General features: G+C 41.5%; 3 protein-coding genes across 4 annotated transcripts; 2 read left to right on the top strand and 1 right to left on the bottom strand.

The window, feature by feature from the left end:
* The first annotated feature begins 791 nt into the window (after window positions 1-791).
* Window positions 792-6,990, top strand: tmed2 (transmembrane p24 trafficking protein 2). Of its 2 annotated transcripts, XM_089020618.1 has the most exons (5): window positions 792-1,142; window positions 2,929-3,121; window positions 3,238-3,255; window positions 4,702-4,809; window positions 6,022-6,990. In XM_089020618.1, exons 1-5 carry the CDS (start codon window positions 963-965, stop codon window positions 6,144-6,146), a joined length of 624 nt encoding a protein of 207 aa, XP_088876744.1. In that variant the 5' UTR covers window positions 792-962; the 3' UTR covers window positions 6,147-6,990. The 2 variants fall into 2 exon arrangements, with proteins under 2 accessions (XP_088876744.1, XP_088876745.1); XM_089020619.1 differs by lacking the exon at window positions 3,238-3,255 and having other exon boundaries at window positions 794-1,142.
* A 767-nt stretch (window positions 6,991-7,757) lies between these two features.
* On the top strand, window positions 7,758-14,496 carry ddx55 (DEAD-box helicase 55). Its single transcript, XM_089019693.1, has 14 exons — window positions 7,758-7,937; window positions 8,065-8,115; window positions 8,830-8,916; window positions 9,939-10,030; window positions 10,117-10,179; window positions 10,293-10,442; window positions 10,796-10,985; window positions 11,524-11,606; window positions 11,678-11,809; window positions 11,871-11,963; window positions 12,042-12,156; window positions 12,745-12,913; window positions 12,991-13,295; window positions 14,353-14,496. Exons 1-14 carry the CDS (start codon window positions 7,830-7,832, stop codon window positions 14,479-14,481), a joined length of 1,767 nt encoding a protein of 588 aa, XP_088875819.1. The 5' UTR covers window positions 7,758-7,829; the 3' UTR covers window positions 14,482-14,496.
* Window positions 14,487-18,475, bottom strand: eif2b1 (eukaryotic translation initiation factor 2B subunit alpha). Its single transcript, XM_089019694.1, has 9 exons — window positions 18,158-18,475; window positions 17,744-17,845; window positions 17,527-17,663; window positions 16,511-16,627; window positions 16,252-16,364; window positions 15,330-15,398; window positions 15,129-15,204; window positions 14,932-15,057; window positions 14,487-14,686 (listed from the first exon to the last, which is right to left on the bottom strand). The coding sequence occupies exons 1-9, from the start codon at window positions 18,168-18,170 to the stop codon at window positions 14,531-14,533; spliced, it is 909 nt and encodes a 302-aa protein (XP_088875820.1). The 5' UTR covers window positions 18,171-18,475; the 3' UTR covers window positions 14,487-14,530.
* Between the last annotated feature and the right edge of the window lie 333 nt (window positions 18,476-18,808).

Raw genomic sequence — 18,808 nt, 5'->3', positions numbered from 1 at the left:
CCATATTCATGCTGTGACCTTTGACCTTGAAATGTGTTTGACCCCCTTACCTATCAGGTCACGTAAGTCAGAATGGAATCCTGCACGAGGAGGCCGAAATACGTTGATCCAAAGATGACAGAATATTCTGGAAGATGAATCAGAATCATCTTTATTGCCAAGGAATTTGTTTCCGGTAGCCCCCTGACCTTTGACACCTTGTGTTTATGGATACAGAGATGGAAGATTATGAGGACGTAAGAGGGGCACAAAAAGCCAACGTTTGCTTTTGTGGCTGTCTTAGTCAAAAATGTTCCCGACCTGAGCAATACATGGTCCTTTTTTTCGGCAAAAACGCCTTACTATACATAGTCTTTTTTTTTCGTCAAAAAAACGCATTACTATACATGGTCGTTTTTTTCGGCTAAAACGCCTTACTATACATGGTCGTTTTTTTGACTAAAAACGCCTAACTATACATGGCTGTTTTTTTTTCGTAAAAAAAACGCCTTACTATACATGGTAGTTTTTTTTCGTAAAAAAAACGCCTTACTATACATGGTAGTTTTTTTTCGGCAAAAAAATGCCTTACTATAAGTGTTCATTTTTTTTCGGCTAAAAACGCCTTATTATACATGGTCGTTTTTTTCGGCAAAAAACGCCTTAGTAAGGCAATTCCCTTTGTGATGTCTTTCAACGTGCACTGTTACATTTTTTTTAATTGTCATTTGTATTTTTTTTAGACATTGAAATTGAAGGTGTTTACTCTTCGCGTTTTCTCTGACTTGACCCTCGTCGTTCGCCGTTTAAGCCGTACGTGGCAATCACTGGATCGCCGCAGTTTGCCACTTTGGGCTTCTCCTCTCCGGCACTAAATCGCCTGCGCGAAACTTCACTCAAACAAAGGAGCTCGTGGACCGAGGATATTATTAATTTGCAATTAAAATTTTTCGTTGTTTCCCCCCTCCGAACGTCCGGGAACAATGTTCACCACGTGGGAAATGATATTCCTGCTGGCCGTCCTGTCTGCAACGGCGTCCGGCTACTTCGTTAGCATCGACGCTCAAGCCGACGAGTGCTTCTATGAGCGGGTTAACTCCGGCACCAAGATGGGCCTAATGTTCGAGGTCGCCGAGGGAGGCTTCTTGGATATCGATGTGGAGGTGAGACGCCCGAGGGAGCGAGCTGGCAACGACCGGTCGCGGTGAAACTACGCCGATCTCCCGTGAAGGAGGATAAGGCCTGGCGCTGCTGTCCTGTCAAATGCAGTCTCGTTGTATTAGCTGCGACTCGGCTAATTCTGCACCCCTTAGGAGGAATGTATTATTCGTGTTTCGATTTTTCAACAGAGTCAGCGTTCATAATTTTTAAATCGTTAAATCATGATCAGCCTAATGATACCTTCGGCGTTTGAATGTTAGCCTTCGGTTACGACGTGCTAGCGAGCTTTTAGCCACGTTATATTTTCGTTGTTTAAATAAAGTAGTGTTAATTTCACTGCTTCAAAGTGGACAATTTTGTTTCTTAATGTTTGTCGGAATCAAAACACAACATTTGTCTTTATTGATGAACATAGTGCAGGTTTCCATATGTTTCTCAGCAATACACACGGGTTGTACTTGTGGAATACCCGTATGTTTCATGTCCGTTAATAAGGAAATAACAAATATAAAATATCTTAGTTCTGCCTTTTTATTCAATATTCGGATGTTTCCATATGTTGGCAAATTATTTTCCAAACTTTCTTTCTCGTTAACTATTATGACACGTCACGCAACCAGCTAAAAATGTGATAAATGAACAAAGACACAACAACATCGATGATATCAAGTCGTTCTAATCAAAGCGTCTTGAATAGAATTCAAATAAAGTTCAGTGTGAAGCCTCGGACTGTGGATGAACACGTTTGCAGGAAAAAGAAAGACGCGCATCAAGCTATTCATTAACATCTCTTAATTGCATCTCTGTCATTTTTTTTTGAAAAGCTGCATTGCCTCACGCTACAGACATTATTTGTTGACACTTGTCAACCTGTAATTACTCCATTCCTATCAGGCATTTCGTGACGTCATTGACTTGGTGATACATACCTACACCCATTTCCCCATTGTGGGACGATTAAAGGACAACCGACACCATTTTTAAAAATTTCCTAACTGACATCAGAAAAACGTTTTATAGCATCTAAAATAACCCAAAACACGCAGGCTGATATTTTTAGTTCAAATGCAAAACACCAATAAAAATGACTTAAAGTGTCGCAAAACTGCCACAAAATGAGCTCGGAACTGGGCAGATTCAGAAAGTCCCGCCCCCTTGTTTGTGACGTCACTCTTGGTCACACGCTGCCTTGCTCCAGAATCAAAACAATGGCTTCAGAGAGTTCAGATTGGGAGAAGATGCTTTCTTGGCACTCATCCAGTTATGACTATGATAAAAAAATAGTTCTGAAGAGGAAAGCATAAATGTTTGCAATCGATTGAAGAAGTCCTTACGTATCAATTTGAGCCGTCTGGACTGTAATGTAGCGCCCAGAAAATGCACAAGATGGCGCACAAGCTCCATTGGAAATGGGCTGATTTGTCCGCTGTGATTTTGTGTCAACTTACACCTTCTTTATGCGTCTTACCGCAATTGGCTGCGACACACAATGATTCACCATCGCGTTATTTATGTAGTTTTCCTTCTAATTTCGCCATCAACACGATCTTTTCAGGGGCGTTCCCTGCGTGACGTCACTTAAGGAATCGTCATCAACTCAAAAACAAGACTTCCTGAATATTCAGCGCAAGTCTTAAATCATCATCTGCAGTTGGACACTTCTTGTAGCTTTGATTCTTTCTTCTTTCATCTCCAACTGCTTTAAAGAGGAAAGCGTGTGAGGGACTTGTTCTTATCCATGATACCGTTCTATCCCATAATGATTATAAATGCCATTCGTGCTTTCAGATAACAGGTCCCGACGGCAAGCAAATCTACAAGGGCGACCGGGAGTCGAGCGGCAAGTACTCCGTGGCGGCCCACATGGATGGCACTTACAAGTTCTGTTTCAGCAACAAAATGTCCACCATGACGCCCAAAATCGTCATGTTCACCATCGATATTGGCGAGGCGCCCAAAGGCCAGGATATGGAGACGGAAGGTGACTCAACCCCCGCCCCCCCGTCATTGCTTTTGGTTCCACACCTTCATTTAACTCTCCTTGGTTGTTGTTGTTGTTGTTGTTGTTGACCGTCTTGTGGACGCTCTTATCTCCAGGCGGCGGCACTTGGGATGGTAGGCGGATAGAATGTGGACTTGTGGTTTTTTTTTGTGTACTCGCTAACCCAGTGATTTTCAACCAATATGCCAAAGCTAATTTAGTTTCACTTATTTGGTCCACACCAAATAAGTTATTTATTTTAAAGGACAACCGACACCTTGCGTCCATAATTTGTAAAATGACTTCTACGGAGCGCATTTGACAAAGATTCCACCGCATACAAGTATATTTGACGTTTTAAAGGACAACCGACATCACTTTTTTGTTTTTTAACTGACATCAGAAAAACGTTTGATAACATCTAAAATACCCAAAACACGCAGCATGATATTTTTTAGTCAAATGCAAAACAACAATAAAAATGATGTCAAGTGTCCAAAATCTGCAAAAAAATTGAGCTGCCAATTGGGCATTTTCAGAAAGTCCCGCCCCCCTAGTTTGTGACATCACGCCAAGACGTCTTTCATTGCTCCAGAATCAAAACAATGGCTTCAGATTCGGAGAATATGCTTTCTTGTTATGAATGTGATTCAAATAGTTCTGAAGAGGAAAGCATACATGTTTGCAATCGATGAAAGAATGTATTCCGTGCCATTATGAGGCAACATTGAGGGGAGACGTCTCAATGAAAAAGAGGCACAAAATGGCGACCTCCTGTGGCCACCTCCGTTTCCACAGGCTGATAAATTCCTTATATGGAGCTTGGACGCCCTCTTCTGGTGGCTTTTGGGTGCAACACGAGGTTTTCAGAGCAAACAAGTACCGCAAAATACATTGACGTGATGGAAGGACTGCTACAATGTGTGTGGTTTTTTTTTTTTTTGGGTCAGGGGCGTTCCTTCAGTGACGTAACGTCAGGCATCGTCATCAACTCGAAAACAAGACTTCATGAATATTCAGTGCCAGTGTTAAAACGTAAAATATAGCTATAAGTGGTGGAATCTTTTGTAAAATACGCTCAGTAGAAGTCATTTGAAGCCATTTTACAAATTATGGACACAACTTGTCCGGAGACGTCGGTTGTCCTTTAATAATTATGTTAATTATCAATTTGTCGATTAATAGGATTAAGAAAAAAAAAAACATATTTTTGATGCCTTTATGCAAAAACAAGAGACATGATCAGAAAATAATAATAATACATTTTATTTCAAGCGCCTTTCAAAACTCTCCAGGACACTTTCCAGTCACAGACACAAAATGAAGTGTCACTTTTTGTGCCCAAAAAAATTTAGTTTGGCAATTTTGTGGATGTAAACTATTTACTTTGGCGCACTCAAATTTGGGGAAAAAATACTGCTCTAACCACTAATAGTGCACATTGCTGCGTGTGAGGGATTGGAGTGGTTTGACTCACTGTCAAAACGCTGCTTGAATACAAATTCCGTCATCTGAAATGCAATGTTGTGTGTGTGTGTGTTTTATTTATTTTTATTTTATTTTGTTTGTTTTCATGGCAGCGCATCAAAACAAGCTGGAGGAGATGATCAACGAGCTGGCGGTGGCCATGACGGCAGTCAAGCACGAGCAGGAATACATGGAGGTCCGCGAAAGGATACACAGAGCCAGTGAGTTCCGACGATATGCATAAAGAAGTAGTAGTGGTAGCGGTAGTGGGTAGGTAGTAGTCTGTAGAGGTTTATCTCCTCAACACACCTGATTAAAATGATCACCTCATTGTAGAAGCATGGTAACAATCCTGCTTTGCTGCTGTGAAATGTCAATTTCTCCACTGCGAGACTAATAAAGGCAAATCCAATCCATAAATTTATCTATCTGGCTCGCTATCTAGCTGGTTATCTATCTTGCTAGCTAGCTAGATAGCTATTTGCAATCCATTAGCTATCTATCTGGCTGGCTATCTCTTGGCTTAATGGATATCTAGCTATTTATCTATTGGCTATCTACTAGCTGGCTATCTATTAGCTTAATAGCTATCTAGCTAGTTATCTATTAGCTATATACCAGCTGGTAAGCTAGCTTTCTAGGTAGTTGAGTTACTTCTGGGTTGAGTGAACGCCGGCGCGTGTGGCTGCCGCTGCTCACCCGCAGAAAAACTGATCGTGTGACTATAAAGTGACCTTGAGAGTTTTGAAAGGTGCTTATAAATGGAATTTATTATTATTATTATTATTATTATTATAAAATAGATCTATGAATTCCAAACATCAAATATGCAGGCCTCTGGTGCACCAATATCAATGCTAATTTTGTTAGCCTGTTGGAATAATAATAATAATAATAATACATTTCATTTCTAAGCGCTTTTCAAAACTCTCAAGGTGACTTAACAGTCGTGTTTTTTTTTTTCATATGCTAGGGTTCATTTAGCGGGTTATCTATTTGCTATCTATTCGCTAACTGGCTGGCTATGTCGCTATACGGCTGCCTACCTATTAGTTATATAGCTAGTTGTCTAGCTGGATATCTATTGGCTATCTATTCGCTAGCTAGCTTTCTATCTTTTTACAAAAAAAAAAACAACAAAAAAAAAAGTAAATAACATAACTTTTTGAGTTATTCCGGATTGAGGAAACGCTGGCGTGTGTGGCTGCCGCTGCTCACCCACAAAAAAAAAACGTATCCTGTGACTGAAAAGTGACCTTGAGAGTTTTGAAAGGCGCTCATAAATGAAATGGAATGTATGATTATTATTATGTTTTTTTTTTTTTAATGATGTATCAGCATTAAGCTAGCTCATTGTCAGCCTTCACCCGGAGACTGGCAAACAGCTTTAAAATGTATTTTCTTGTTCATCTTTCTCTGCTTTCTCCATCTAGTCAACGACAACACCAACAGCCGAGTGGTACTGTGGTCCTTCTTCGAAGCCCTCGTCCTGGTGGCCATGACGCTGGGACAGATTTACTACCTGAAGCGGTTTTTCGAAGTGCGGCGGGTGGTGTAGCGGCACGCCGGCGCCAACGTTCGTCCTCCTTCAGACAATTCTTTTACAACTCTGCATAGCGGACTGGCAATTTTCACCACTTTACATTTTTTTTTTTTTTTTTTTTTTTTTTTTGGCTTGGAGAAAACAGCTGCAAGATTAAGGTGGATGGATCTCTTTGGTTTATTTAACTGCCCCTCCAATGTGGTTACATGAATTTGCCAGTACTGTTTTGTGACATCAACAGAGTATTTGAAATCAGACAGAAGGTTGCTTGCTAGGAAGGGAAGAAAATGTGGAGACATTTGGGGTTGTGTGCGGTGATTTGATCTTCTCTGCGGCTTTTTTAAGGGTGTTCTGAAAGGTCAAACTGTCCTTTTAAATTGGCAATTTTTCTAGCGTTTAGTTGAATCGTGGGGCGGGGCTGTTGCGGTATGGTGGGTGTATACAAAATCTACTGACTACTGTTTTTTTGTGTGCTTTACTTTGTTGGGATGATTTGAAATTGTACTTATGATGTTCATATGAATTTGGACGTTATGTTTTGGTGAAACGCCATATTTGGATGTCATCATTATTGCGCTTGACTCAACATCCTTTTTTTCGTTTGTGTTCTTTCAACTCTTTTGGAAAACTTCCAAAATCACAGTTAGTTTCTTCACGATGGCGGCTGCGTCCTCAACTGGAAATGCTCCCAGTTTTTTTTTTTTTTGTTAAAACATCCTCTGCTCAGGCAGAAAAAAAACTTCTCTGCACTCAGTCTCCCCTTTTCAGACTCCGACACTGATGCATCCGTCTGTACAAATGTAGAATGGTTGTTGAAAATAAGACCCAAGTTTCATAATAAAGAAATTCTAAACCATGACTGGCACGACATTTTTAATACTGGATACAAAAAAAAACTTGTCCCAAAATACACAAAATGTACAAAGTAAATATAGTGTGGCGAATTAGTGTCCTCCATTTTCAGAGGTTTGATTCGCATGTTGTTTTGACTTGGGACTGGCACAGGAAGACACTGGTTTATGTCCCATTGTGGCTACAGAACATTCAAATATATGTATAAATATATAATTTCATGTCATATGAGCACAATTGTACATATACATGTGGTAAACAACAAAGCGAAGATACTTTTTGAATAAATAAAATACTCTAAAAAGATACTAAAACTCTTTCTGAAAGTTACTGATTTCTTTTAAATCCATAAAATGCTCCCAAAAAACTCGATGACATACTAATAAACTATTGAAAAACGATCTAAAAGTTAGAAAAAGTTTTAAATGGAGCTTAGGTTTCAAAGTAAACAAGCTGAAGCGACATATGTTTGTAATTCCGTTTAGTTTTTTCTCAGAATAATGTTTTATGTTACAATTGAAAGGAAGAGATGTCATTTTTAATCAAAGTTCTGTAAACTCCCAACATCCATAATATTGACTCCATCCGAATTTTCAAGTCCCACCTCAAAACCTATCTGTTTGAAATTGCTTTCAATGTTTAGTTCAATTTGCTATTTTATTATTTATCATTTTACTTATCATTTTTTTCATTTTGTGTTGACCTCAAATTCTTTCCGTGTGGAAAAAGTTTTTTTTTTCCACACGGAACATAATCATTGACGCAACCCGGAAATGTTAGCATATCATGGCGTCGTTTAGCGTTGGCTAACATCTTTTCCAGCTGCCGCTTCGCACTTTATCCAGAATGGAGAACATAACCGATGGAACGTGGGACACTTTGGCAGTTACGTTAAACGACGTCATTTTAGAGACGCTACGCGAACTCAAATTCACGCATATGACACCCGTCCAGGTATGTTCCATGGACGGAAATCCCACGTGCTACTTTAATCAAAATAGTACAGTACTGTACACGCGTTTGTTTGCTTTTGCCAGTGTTTGATATTACAATACACCATTTTTTTCTGTGTTCCCTCCAGGCTGCCTGTATTCCACTTTTTATGAAGAACAAAGATGTGGCTGCTGAGGCGGTGAGTGATTAATTTTACGCAAAAAAAAAAAAAATCAAAGAGCCGATGCTTCTTCTCTCTGTCGTTTTTTTCCCAATCCATTCATATTAGTGATGTGTCGTTCGCAAACGAGCCGGATCTCTGAAGTGAACGAAGAGAGCCGGTTCCTAACAAGGAGCTGGAAATTGGAGCCGACTTTTTTTTGTCCTCTATTCCCCGCCCCCAGTCTTCAGTTAAAGCTGCACGTGATTGGTCGATATCCGTGGTAGAGGAGGGGAGAATTATGTGAGGGTAGACAGGTGGACAAATGTTTTCACATTATGCTGTTATTATTATTCAGTTATTATATTTTTTACTAGTTGGTATGATAGCATTATTAATATGAAAAGCAAATTAGTGACGGCTGATCATCAGACCAGAGTCACCACAGGGAAAGTGAAAGTTAGTGGGTGCTCACTGTGCACATTTAAAAATCAAGCCATATAAATAAAAATAGTTAAAATAGTGTATTTTTTACGTGAGTAATTCATTTTTCACGTTTTATATGATTTTTGGTCATTAATTTAAGCAACAAAAAAAACAAACAAACTGAGGAGTCATTTGGGAGCCATAAGAGCCGGATGGATGTTTTTAGTGAGCCGAGCCAAAAGAATCGGCTCTTTGAAAAGAGCCGGAATTCCCATCACTAATTCATATCTAATATATATTGTCTCGTTCTGACTGTGTGTTGCGTAGGTGACTGGTAGTGGGAAGACGCTGGCATTCGTCATTCCCCTTCTGGAGGTTCTGCTCAGGAGAGAAGAAAAACTGAAGAAGATGCAGGTACAGTATGTGTGTTTAATGTTGCAAAATGCAAAACTGTGCATTTTCCCGGCCATATCTGAAACGCCAACTCACATTTTTGGTAAAGTGTGTGTGTGTGGGGGGGGGGGGCACAAATTAATATACAGCGATACCTTGGCTTACGAACTTAATTGGTTCCCACAGAGTGTGTAAGGCGAAGAGTATGTATCCCAAAAAATAATATCCCATAGGAAACCATTAAAATGAGATTAATCCGTTCCCAGGTCCTCATAAAATATAATTTTCTACTAAATAAGCCTTAAAACTACACAAAATATAATTTAGTTTATGTTTAATAAATGTGCTATTGTATTGTAATTAAAGAAATAAACTTTACTGTATAATACAAGTCGTTTTATTGACCGTTGTGATGGTCTTGATTATCTCCGTGTGAAGTTGCCGTGCTTTCTCGACGGTAAAACCCTCACTCACACTGTCCCCTGCTCACTGCTTTTCATTAATCCAAATCAACAGAAGTTTTTCAACCTCTTATATTGTCTGAGACCGTTGCATAGACAACACAGAAACACCCTTTGACACACGTAGCAATGGTCGACTTAGCGTACTGGTACTGGGACGCTAAGTCACACAAACGCACACCTCGTTCAAGTTTTTCGATTATCTCCTTGTCATCGACTGTAATTGTGTTTTGTGTCCTCTTCGGCTAAACACTAGCGTGTAGTAGGGTCTTTTTCGGTCCCAAAAAAAGCTAAAGTATCCACTCCCGGTGGCGCTGTTGGGCCATGTGGTTTGGTGTTCTTTCCGCCGAAAAGTAGTCCGCCAGCCATTTTGACGCTCCGTGTGTTTCCCAAAAACTCGTTCATATCCCAAGATTAAATTTTAATGTTCGTAAGGCGAAACGTTCGTTAGCTAAAGCGTTCGTAAGCTGAGGTGTCACTGTACACGAATTGTGTCACATGTGGGCAAGTGTAGTTTATTAGCTGAAAATTTTAGGTTGTGTGTTTGTTGGTCGCCTATTAACACACGTCATGTTTATGTAGGTGGGCGCACTGGTGGTCACGCCAACGCGTGAGCTGGCCGTGCAAATCAACGAAGTAATCGGACGATTCCTCCAGAAGTTTCCGCAGTTCACGTAAGTAGAGCCATAAAACGGCCCATAGTAGCAAAGCAAGTCTTCTTAACAAGGCTTGACTTCCTTCCTTTCTTTTATGTTTCTAGGCAGATGTTGATGATTGGCGGTAACAACCCGATGGAGGATGTTGAAAAGTTCAAGGAACAAGGGTAAAGATTTCAACTTAGGACCATTTTGTAGAGTGGAGCGACCAAAAGTATAGTGGAGATACAAATTGCCCTCTCGCCCAATCAAAATGCTTGAAATGGTTGTCGCATTGCAGGGCTCACATCGTGGTCGCTACGCCAGGGCGCCTGGAGGACATGTTCCGCAGGAAGGGGGACGGTGTGGATCTAGCCGTCTCGGTCAAGAGTCTGGATGTGCTGGTTCTGGATGAGGCTGACAGACTTCTGGATATGGGCTTTGAGAACAGGTACAGGACCTAGTTGACATGTAAAAATAATAATAATAATAATAATAATACATTTCATTTATAAGCGCCTTTCAAAACTCTCAAGGTCACTTTAAAGTCACCGGATATGTTTTTCTGTGGGTGAGCAGCGGCAGCCACACACGCCAACGTTCACTCAACCCGGAAGTAACTCAAATAGATAGAAAGTTAGCTAGCTAGCTAATAGATAACTCATAGATAGATAGCTAGATAGTTGAATAACTCAAATGATCAACAACAAGGCGCTTGTAAATGAAATGTATTATTATTATTATTATTATTATTATTATTATTATTATTTGCTACAAACACTAACAAGGGCGTTTTCTCGGTAGTCTGAACGCCATCTTGAGTTTCCTGCCCAAGCAGCGGCGAACGGGCTTGTTCTCGGCCACGCAGACGCAGGAACTGGAGAAACTCGTCCGAGCCGGACTCCGGAATCCGGTCCGGATCGTCGTCAAGGAAAAGGGCACCGCCGACAGCGCCACCTTCAGGACGCCTGCCAGGCTGTGCAACTACTATACGGTAAATCAGTCAATCAATCAATCATCCACACGCCTGCGTCAGGTACAGTGATACCTCGGTTTACGAACCCTTTGCCTCCCGAACTTTTCGGTTTACGAACGTTAAATTTATGACAATTTTACCTTGGCATACAAACTATTTTTCGGCAAACACACGGAGCGCCACAATGAGTGATGTGTCGTTCGCGAACAAGCACATTCTCCGAACAAGGAGATGATGATTATTATTATTATTATTAGTAGTAGTAGTAGTAGTAGTAGTAGTAGTAGTAGTAGTAGTAGTAGTATTATTAGTATTAGTATTATTAGTATAATAATAATAATCAAAATACATTTATAATAATAATTATTATTATAATGAAAATGAAAAGAAAAAAAAATAATAATAATCATCATCATCATGAGAATAAAAATAAGAATAAAATCGGCTCCCATTTCCGGCTCCTTCTTGGGAGCCGGCTCTCTTCGTTCATTTCAGAGATCCGTCTCTAAGAACCGGCTCGTTTGCGAACGAAACTCATGTTTTTACTCTGCGTCAGGTTTGTCGTGCAGAAGACAAGTTCAACCAACTGGTGGCGTTTCTACGGCAACACAAACATCAAAAGCAGTTGGTCTTCTTTAGGTGTCGCAATCTCGTCGTCTTTACGTGGAATCTTCACACCTGCTCACCACTTTTGTCCTCCTCCTCCTCAGCACGTGCGCCTGCGTGGAGTATTTCGGCCATGCCTTGGAAACTCTGGTGAAGAAGGTTCTGGTCCTCCGCATCCACGGCAAGATGAAACACAAGCGCAACAAAATTTTTGCCGACTTTCGGGCGCTTAAAAGGTGAGCTAACGTTCATTCACGCGTCCGCCCAACCCGCCCACTTCCCCTTCCGCCATTGCAGCGGCATCCTGGTGTGCACAGACGTCATGGCGCGCGGCATCGATATCCCCGATGTCCACTGGGTGCTCCAATACGACCCCCCCAGCAGCGCCAAGTGAGTACCACGTCAAGGCTTTTTTTTTTTTCTCCATCCGCTAGCGAGTTAGCATAATGAGCGCGTCTCCTTCCCAAGCGCTTTCGTGCACCGTTGCGGTCGCACGGCCCGGATTGGTAACCATGGTAACGCCTTGGTCTTCCTGCTGCCGATGGAGGAGTCCTACGTCAACTTCCTGTCCATCAACCAGAAGGTGACCAGAAAACACCAAATCATTTTTTTGGCTACCTTTAGCATAAAGTCAACAAAAAGAAACAGTCATAAAATGTATGATTATTATTATTATTATTATTATTATTATTATTATCTATGCTAGCTAGCTTTCTATTGATTTGAGTTACTTCCGGGTTGAGTGAACCCTGGCGCGTGTGGCTGCCGCTGCTCACCCACAGAAAAACTTATTATGTGACCTTGAGAGTTTTGAAAGGCGCTTATAAATGAAATTTATTATTATTACAGTCACAGGATACATTTTTTTTCTGTTGGTGAGCAGCGGCAGCCACATGCGCCAGCGTTCACTCAAACCGGAATAACTCAAATAGATAGAAGGTTAGCTAGCTAGCTAATAGCTAGCTAGCTAATAGATAGTTAGATAGAAAGATAGCTAGATAGAAAGCAAAAAAAGGTAGCCAGCTAGCTACGTAGCTAGCTAGCTAGCTTAAGTGCGCAACCTGTTAAATTGTTTATTTTACACAGATTTGATGATGAAACTATCGGAAGACTATTTTAATGCACTTTTTGTTATATTTCCAAATTGCAAATATGTTTTTCTCCCGTGCAGTGTCCGCTGCAGAAAATGGCGCCCGTGAGCGACGTGGTGGACGTTCTGCCCAAAGTGAAGGCGTTGTCGCAGGCGGACCGCGCCATTTTTGAAAAGGGCATGAAGGCATTCGTGTCGTACGTGCAAGCTTACGGCAAACACGAGTGCAGCCTCATCTTCAGGGTCAAAGGTCAAATCTTCAACAATGGACATTCCAAAGTTATTTTTACACGTATATATTTTTTTTATTTTTATTCCTGGCTGTAGATTTGGACTTTTCCTGTGTAGCCCGCGGCTTTGCGCTCCTCCGACTTCCCAAGATGCCGGAACTGCGCGGCAAAAGCTTCCCCGACTTCCAACCGGCGACGTTGGACACGGACGCCATTCGTTACAAAGATAAACAACGTGAGAAGCTACGGCAGAAGAAGTTGGCCGAGCTCAAGTTGAAGCGGCAGCAGGAGGACAATGACGACAAAACCAGGACCAAGAAAGCCGTCGTGAACCACGCGTGGTCCAAACAGAAGGCCAAGAAGGACAGACGGAAGAAAAACGCCGCCAAGAGGAAACGACGGGTAACACAACTTCCTGGATTTTTCGCCTTCCATCTGACTTGAGTGAAGGCCTAGCTAGCTATCTGTTAGCTATCTATTAGCTCACTATCTTTCTATTCGAGTTACTTAGCTGTCTATTAGCTAGCTAGCTTTCTATCTGAGTCACTTCCAGGTTGAGTGAAGGCCTAGCTAGCTATCTGTTAGCTATCTATTAGCTCGCTATCTTTCTATTCGAGTTACTTAGCTGTCTATTAGCTAGCTAGCTTTCTATCTGAGTTACTTCCAGGTTGAGTAAAGGCCTAGCTAGTTATCTGTTAGCTATCTATTAGCTCACTATCTTTCTATTCGAGTTACTTAGCTGTCTATTAGCTAGCTAGCTTTCTATCTGAGTCACTTCCAGGTTGAGTGAAGGCCTAGCTAGCTATCTGTTAGCTATCTATTAGCTAGCTATCTTTCTATTCGAGTTACTTAGCTATCTATTAGCTAGCTAGCTTTCTATCTGAGTCACTTCCAGGTTGAGTGAAGGCCTAGCTAGCTATCTGTTAGCTCGCTTTCTATCTATTTGAGTTACTTCTGGGTTGAGTGAACACTGGCGCATGTGGCTGCCGCTTCTCCCCCGCAGAAGAACTTATTCTGTGACTGTAAAGTGACCTTAGAGAGTATTGAAAGGCGCTTAGAAATGAAATGGATTATTATTATTAGTCACAGGATAAGTTTTTTTCTCTGGGTGAGCAGCGGCAGCCACATGCGCCAGCGTTCACTCAACCCGGAATAACTCAAATAGATAGAAAGTTAGCGAGCTAGCTAATAGATAGCTAGATAAATAGCTAATATAGCTAGTTTATATAGTGCTTTAACAACAACGGACATGGACAAAAGGTGAATGCTGACCCCTTGTGGAAGGAAAAAAAAAACATTACCAGAGGTCTGACCAGCGCTTTGTCGGCACCCAAGCATGAAAAAACAAATTCGAAAATGGCGCTCCATGTCATGCTTTTCAATTCCCAAATAAATTCCATGATTTTTGATCGTTTTGATTGGTTGCGAGATCTAACGTTGCTCCAAAATGTCTCCTCAGTGTTCCGATGATGAGGACCAAGACATCGAGGAGCTCATGAAGGACACTCGCCTGCTCAAGAAACTGAAAAAGGGACAAATTGGCCACGGGGAATTTGAACGACAGATCACCGGTGGGATCAATTATTAAAGACACTTTGAGATTGTAATTTTTTCCTTCTTTTTCTTTTATTAATGTTTCATAAATAGAGCTTGATGAGCTCGTCGCTAACGGCCGACGGCGTGAGGACGCCCAAATCGGTGAAGAGCAGCGTGATGAGCGAGGGGGGCGTGTAGTCCACCAGGGGGTGCTCCTCCGACAGGTTGGATCCATTCTTCAATGTGTCAGCCTTGTACTTGAAACAAACACACACATTTATGTCAATGAAGATCATCTACTCACCGAAACATAGTTCCTTACCACAAGATGATGCCATAAGGAAGTTCATCATCTCACTTCAACAAAGTACCACTGCACAGAGATGGCGCTGCAGGACTAATATAGGCTAATCCAATACAATTTGTCTAAACGAAGATCCTCAACTGGCTTCAACATAGTTCCCCAGTACTGCAAAATGAGCTCATATGGGGTTCATGTCACCTTGAACAGGTCGGGCACGTCCTGCTGGTTGAGCGGGTAGAGGCGTACAAACTTGAAGCTCTCGGCCACCACGTAGAACGCTTTGTTGTGAGCTTTAGCGCACGCCGCCATCTGGTAGGTGCCGATCTGCAGAGGGGGAGGAGTTAAAAATGACGGACAAAGAAAGAAAAAGATGCCAAAGGGCAAAGGTCGCGAACCTTGTTAATGATGCCGCCGCTCTCTACCACACCTTCGGCGCCCACGATGACCTGATCGACCTTCTCCAAGATGTACCTGACGCATGACATGACGGTATGTCGCATTTCCCCATAAGAAAACAAACTACATACCCGTCATATGCTAACTATTTTAGCTTTGTCATGCTATGTATTCGTTTTTAGCTCAAATAATTTCCTCACCCCACGGCAGCATCCAGGATGATGGTGACGGGAACGTTGAGTTTTCTGAGATCTTCCGCCATCCGTCGCCTTTTTGGTTTTTGACAACATGGACGACGGGAAGAAAAAGGAACACAAGTTGACAAGTGAGTTGTTGTGAGTTGAGTGACTTCACAAGTGAGTTGGCCGCAAAAAAATTCAACCCATTCGATGCCATTCACAAATTATGATTCGGGAATTTGAAAATATGACCAAATTTGTTTGGGTTGTGTTTTTTTTCATGAATGGGTGCCGATCAAGCGCTGGCCAGACCTCTGGCCATGGCATTTTCCTTTTTCACCCCCATGTTAGCGCTTTGTTCCAGCTTTAGCTGTTTCTGAAACGCATTCAGTGTGAGTATTTCTTGATTTATTTCTCGCTAGCTATGTGCCATCTATTTGCTATCTAGCTCCCTGGCCGGCTATCTAGCTAGCTATCTATTAGCTATATGCTGGCTGGCTATCTACTTAGCTATCTATGCAGGCTATGCAGCTGTCTATTTTATTATTATTATTATTATCAAGCTAGCTATCTGACTATCTAGCTGGCTAGCTACCTAGCTAGCTAGTTGCTATCTGTCTAGCTGACTATATATTAGCTATCTGGCTGCTATCTAGCTGGCTAGCTATTAGCTAGCTTTCTATCTATTTCAATTACTTCCTGGTTGACTGAACGCTGGCGCGTGTAGCTGCCGCTGCTCACCCATAGGAAAAACTTCATCCTGTGACTGTAAAGTGACCTTGAGAGTTTTGAAAGGTGCTTAGAAATGAAATGGATTATTATTATTATTATTATTATTAACTAGCTAGCTAGCTAACTAGCTATTTGCTATCTACCTAGCTACCTATTATTATTATTATTATTATCACCACAAGCTACGACCATGACGGCGTTGGTGACTCACCCGGCGCCGTCGGGCTGCGACTCAGTGACAAAGACGGAGAAGCGTTTCTTCTCCGCCGCCGCCTTCTCCAGCACTTTGAGGACCACCCGCGAGTACGAGTGCGTCAGGATTTTCTGTCGCACAAAGCGCAGGTGGAAGTAAGTCACACCAGGTAGATGTAACAGTGCCTTGCAAAAGTATTCACACCCCCCCTAGCGACATTTACACACAGGTGTATTCTATTTAGCATGTACCTATCTATCTAAAGTGTCGGACTTACGGCTCCATCCTTGATAAAGGTGTGACACAGCTTGGCCACTTTGCCCCTGGACATGGAAATCTTGTCCACAAACAGCTGTCCTCGCTCCTCCATGACTTTCTTGCAACGGGACAAGTCCTGTCAGCCATCGCCATGGAGACAAGAAAATAATCACATCAGATGCTTCCGTGTTGCTATGGTGACCAGAGACTTACAGGTGTTTTTTTTTTTTCTTGAGTCAACCCTGAACAGTTAATTGGCAATATGAAACATTTTTGGACCGGAGTGAAAGCAAACTACTCTAGATCGATCTACAGTGATACCTTGGCTTGCGAACCTAATTGTATTCCCTGACAGAGTGTGTAAGGTGAAAAGTGTGTATCTCAAAAATTAATTTCCCATAGGAAAGCATTAAAATGAGAATAATCTGTTCCCAGGTCCCCATAAAACATAATTTTCTCATTTTCTAAGCCTTGAAACTACACAAAATAGACCTTATTTTATGTATTACAAATGTGCTATTGTATTGTAATTAAAGAAATAAACTGTACCGTATAATAAAGTGGTTTTATTGACCTTTGTGATGGTCGTTGATGGCTTGATGGAATGGAGTGGCCGCTTTCATCAGCATTAAACACTTGATGAGAAACGTAACCTTCTTTCACCATCTTGAGGAATGATCCCTTGTAGGTGCTTTCTCTGCGATCATTTTACCTAGTTCCTCATCAATTGTGTTCTGTTTAGCTGGGTTGATAGCTTTTTACATCAAGTGTACTTGTGCGGGTTATTTGTGGAGCCTGATTGATGGGAATTTTAACCTAGCAGTCTATTGTCTTATAGTCATTGTAGCGCTCCGTGTGTATCCCGAAAATTGTTTGTATGCCAAGGTAAAATTGTCAAATTTAACATTCGTAAACCGAAAAGTTCATAAGCCAAGAGGTTCGTAAACTGAGGTATCACTGTGTCTCCATAGAATGCAATGGTTGTTTTAAAAGCAAATTATACAATGTGTATCTTCCAGATGGTAGATGTCCCACCTGGTGCTCAAGCCACGTAAGGCTAATGAAGCGTAGAAAGAGCTCGCCGCCCGACGACACAGCCACCGACGAGTCCACGCTGGTCAGGCGGTCGGTGGCCCACGTCAGGTTCTCCCTAAGACCCAGGAGGGTCTCACCTGAATATCACAAGACCATCAGTGATAACAGCAGTAGCATAAGACACACACACACACACACACAGGCGAAGTTGCATAACCTTCATCTCGCTTGAGAAATTCGAGCAGCGTACGGATGGCGGCTACCGCCGAAGCCACGTCAGGATCCTGCTTTAGCTGGCCGCGGAAGTATTCCAATAGCTCTGCAACACCATAAATAGCAGTTAACACAAACATGAAACTAGTGTGATGTCTGCCCACCTGCGGTATTTCTAGGATGAGAAGTAAAACCCCATAAAATTACTCTCATTACGATTGCAAATGATAGAATGACAGCAAAAATAAACAACGTCACCAATAACACGATATAACACCACGTGTACTATTATAAAAATATTACAAATCGGTGCGCACACAAATAATACAAAACGTAGGCACTAACTCAACATGACAGGACAGAAAATATAAGTAGATACAGAAACCCTAAACTCGAACTATCTCCGCTGTTTACTTACCTTCTTCATTCATGCTGGCACGCTTCCGTTCTCGGGTGCCAACAATTTCTCGTCGTTTGTTTTTTTTCCCCACTTCGACTTTAGTGCAAACTCATCAGAAAAGTAACGACCAAATATTTAAGATATTAGTTTAAAAAACGGACACTTTTAGTGAGGAGTACTTTTGGTTGACATTTCGGAAAGCTACAGCAGATTTTGCGAGTTTCCGCGTCGCGTAGAGATGACGTCAGACACCAAGCTTCTTCTTTGAGCAGCAGTTAATTCAAAACAGGTTTTGTGTGAATGCCTGTAATTACTGCCACCTATTGGACGGCGATGGTTTCGAAATGTAATAATACATTTAATTTTCAAGCGCCTTTCAAAACTCAAGGACACTTTACTGTCGCGGGATTTTTCTTCGCGGGTGAGCAGCGGCAAGTAGAAAAAGCGTAACATGGTCTTCTCAACATTAATGGAATTAATAATAAAGCTGTACGATGAAATATATTGTGGCCTCAAAATTTCCATAAATTGTAATAGGTTTTAGGAAGCAGAATACCATTATATAATACTGTATTTTATTTTTTTAATCACTATGGTGGGAACGATGGAAATAATAGTTTTGAAAGGCGCTTAGAAATGAAATGTACTATTATGATTATTATTATTATC

Source organism: Hippocampus bargibanti, linkage group LG18 (assembly GCF_051943395.1).
Source record: "Hippocampus bargibanti isolate YZ-2025 linkage group LG18, ASM5194339v1, whole genome shotgun sequence".
Taxonomy (NCBI): domain Eukaryota; kingdom Metazoa; phylum Chordata; class Actinopteri; order Syngnathiformes; family Syngnathidae; genus Hippocampus; species Hippocampus bargibanti.
This window is presented reverse-complemented; position numbering and strand designations above follow the sequence as displayed.

Bases quoted from the DNA above. Each gene is read 5' to 3' on its own strand.
- tmed2 (XM_089020618.1), top strand. From the start codon at position 963: ATGTTCACCACGTGGGAAATGATATTCCTGCTGGCCGTCCTGTCTGCA. The intron at 1,143-2,928 runs GTGAGACGCCCG...TCGTGCTTTCAG, and splicing joins TCTTGGATATCGATGTGGAG to ATAACAGGTCCCGACGGCAA. The intron at 4,810-6,021 runs GTGAGTTCCGAC...TTCTCCATCTAG, and splicing joins CGAAAGGATACACAGAGCCA to TCAACGACAACACCAACAGC.
- ddx55 (XM_089019693.1), top strand. From the start codon at position 7,830: ATGGAGAACATAACCGATGGAACGTGGGACACTTTGGCAGTTACGTTA. The intron at 8,116-8,829 runs GTGAGTGATTAA...TGTGTTGCGTAG, and splicing joins AAGATGTGGCTGCTGAGGCG to GTGACTGGTAGTGGGAAGAC. The intron at 10,443-10,795 runs GTACAGGACCTA...TTTTCTCGGTAG, and splicing joins GATATGGGCTTTGAGAACAG to TCTGAACGCCATCTTGAGTT.
- eif2b1 (XM_089019694.1), bottom strand. The intron at 16,628-17,526 runs GTGGGACATCTA...GATGGCTGACAG, and splicing joins TTACGTGGCTTGAGCACCAG to GACTTGTCCCGTTGCAAGAA. The intron at 16,365-16,510 runs GTAAGTCCGACA...TTTGTGCGACAG, and splicing joins CCTTTATCAAGGATGGAGCC to AAAATCCTGACGCACTCGTA.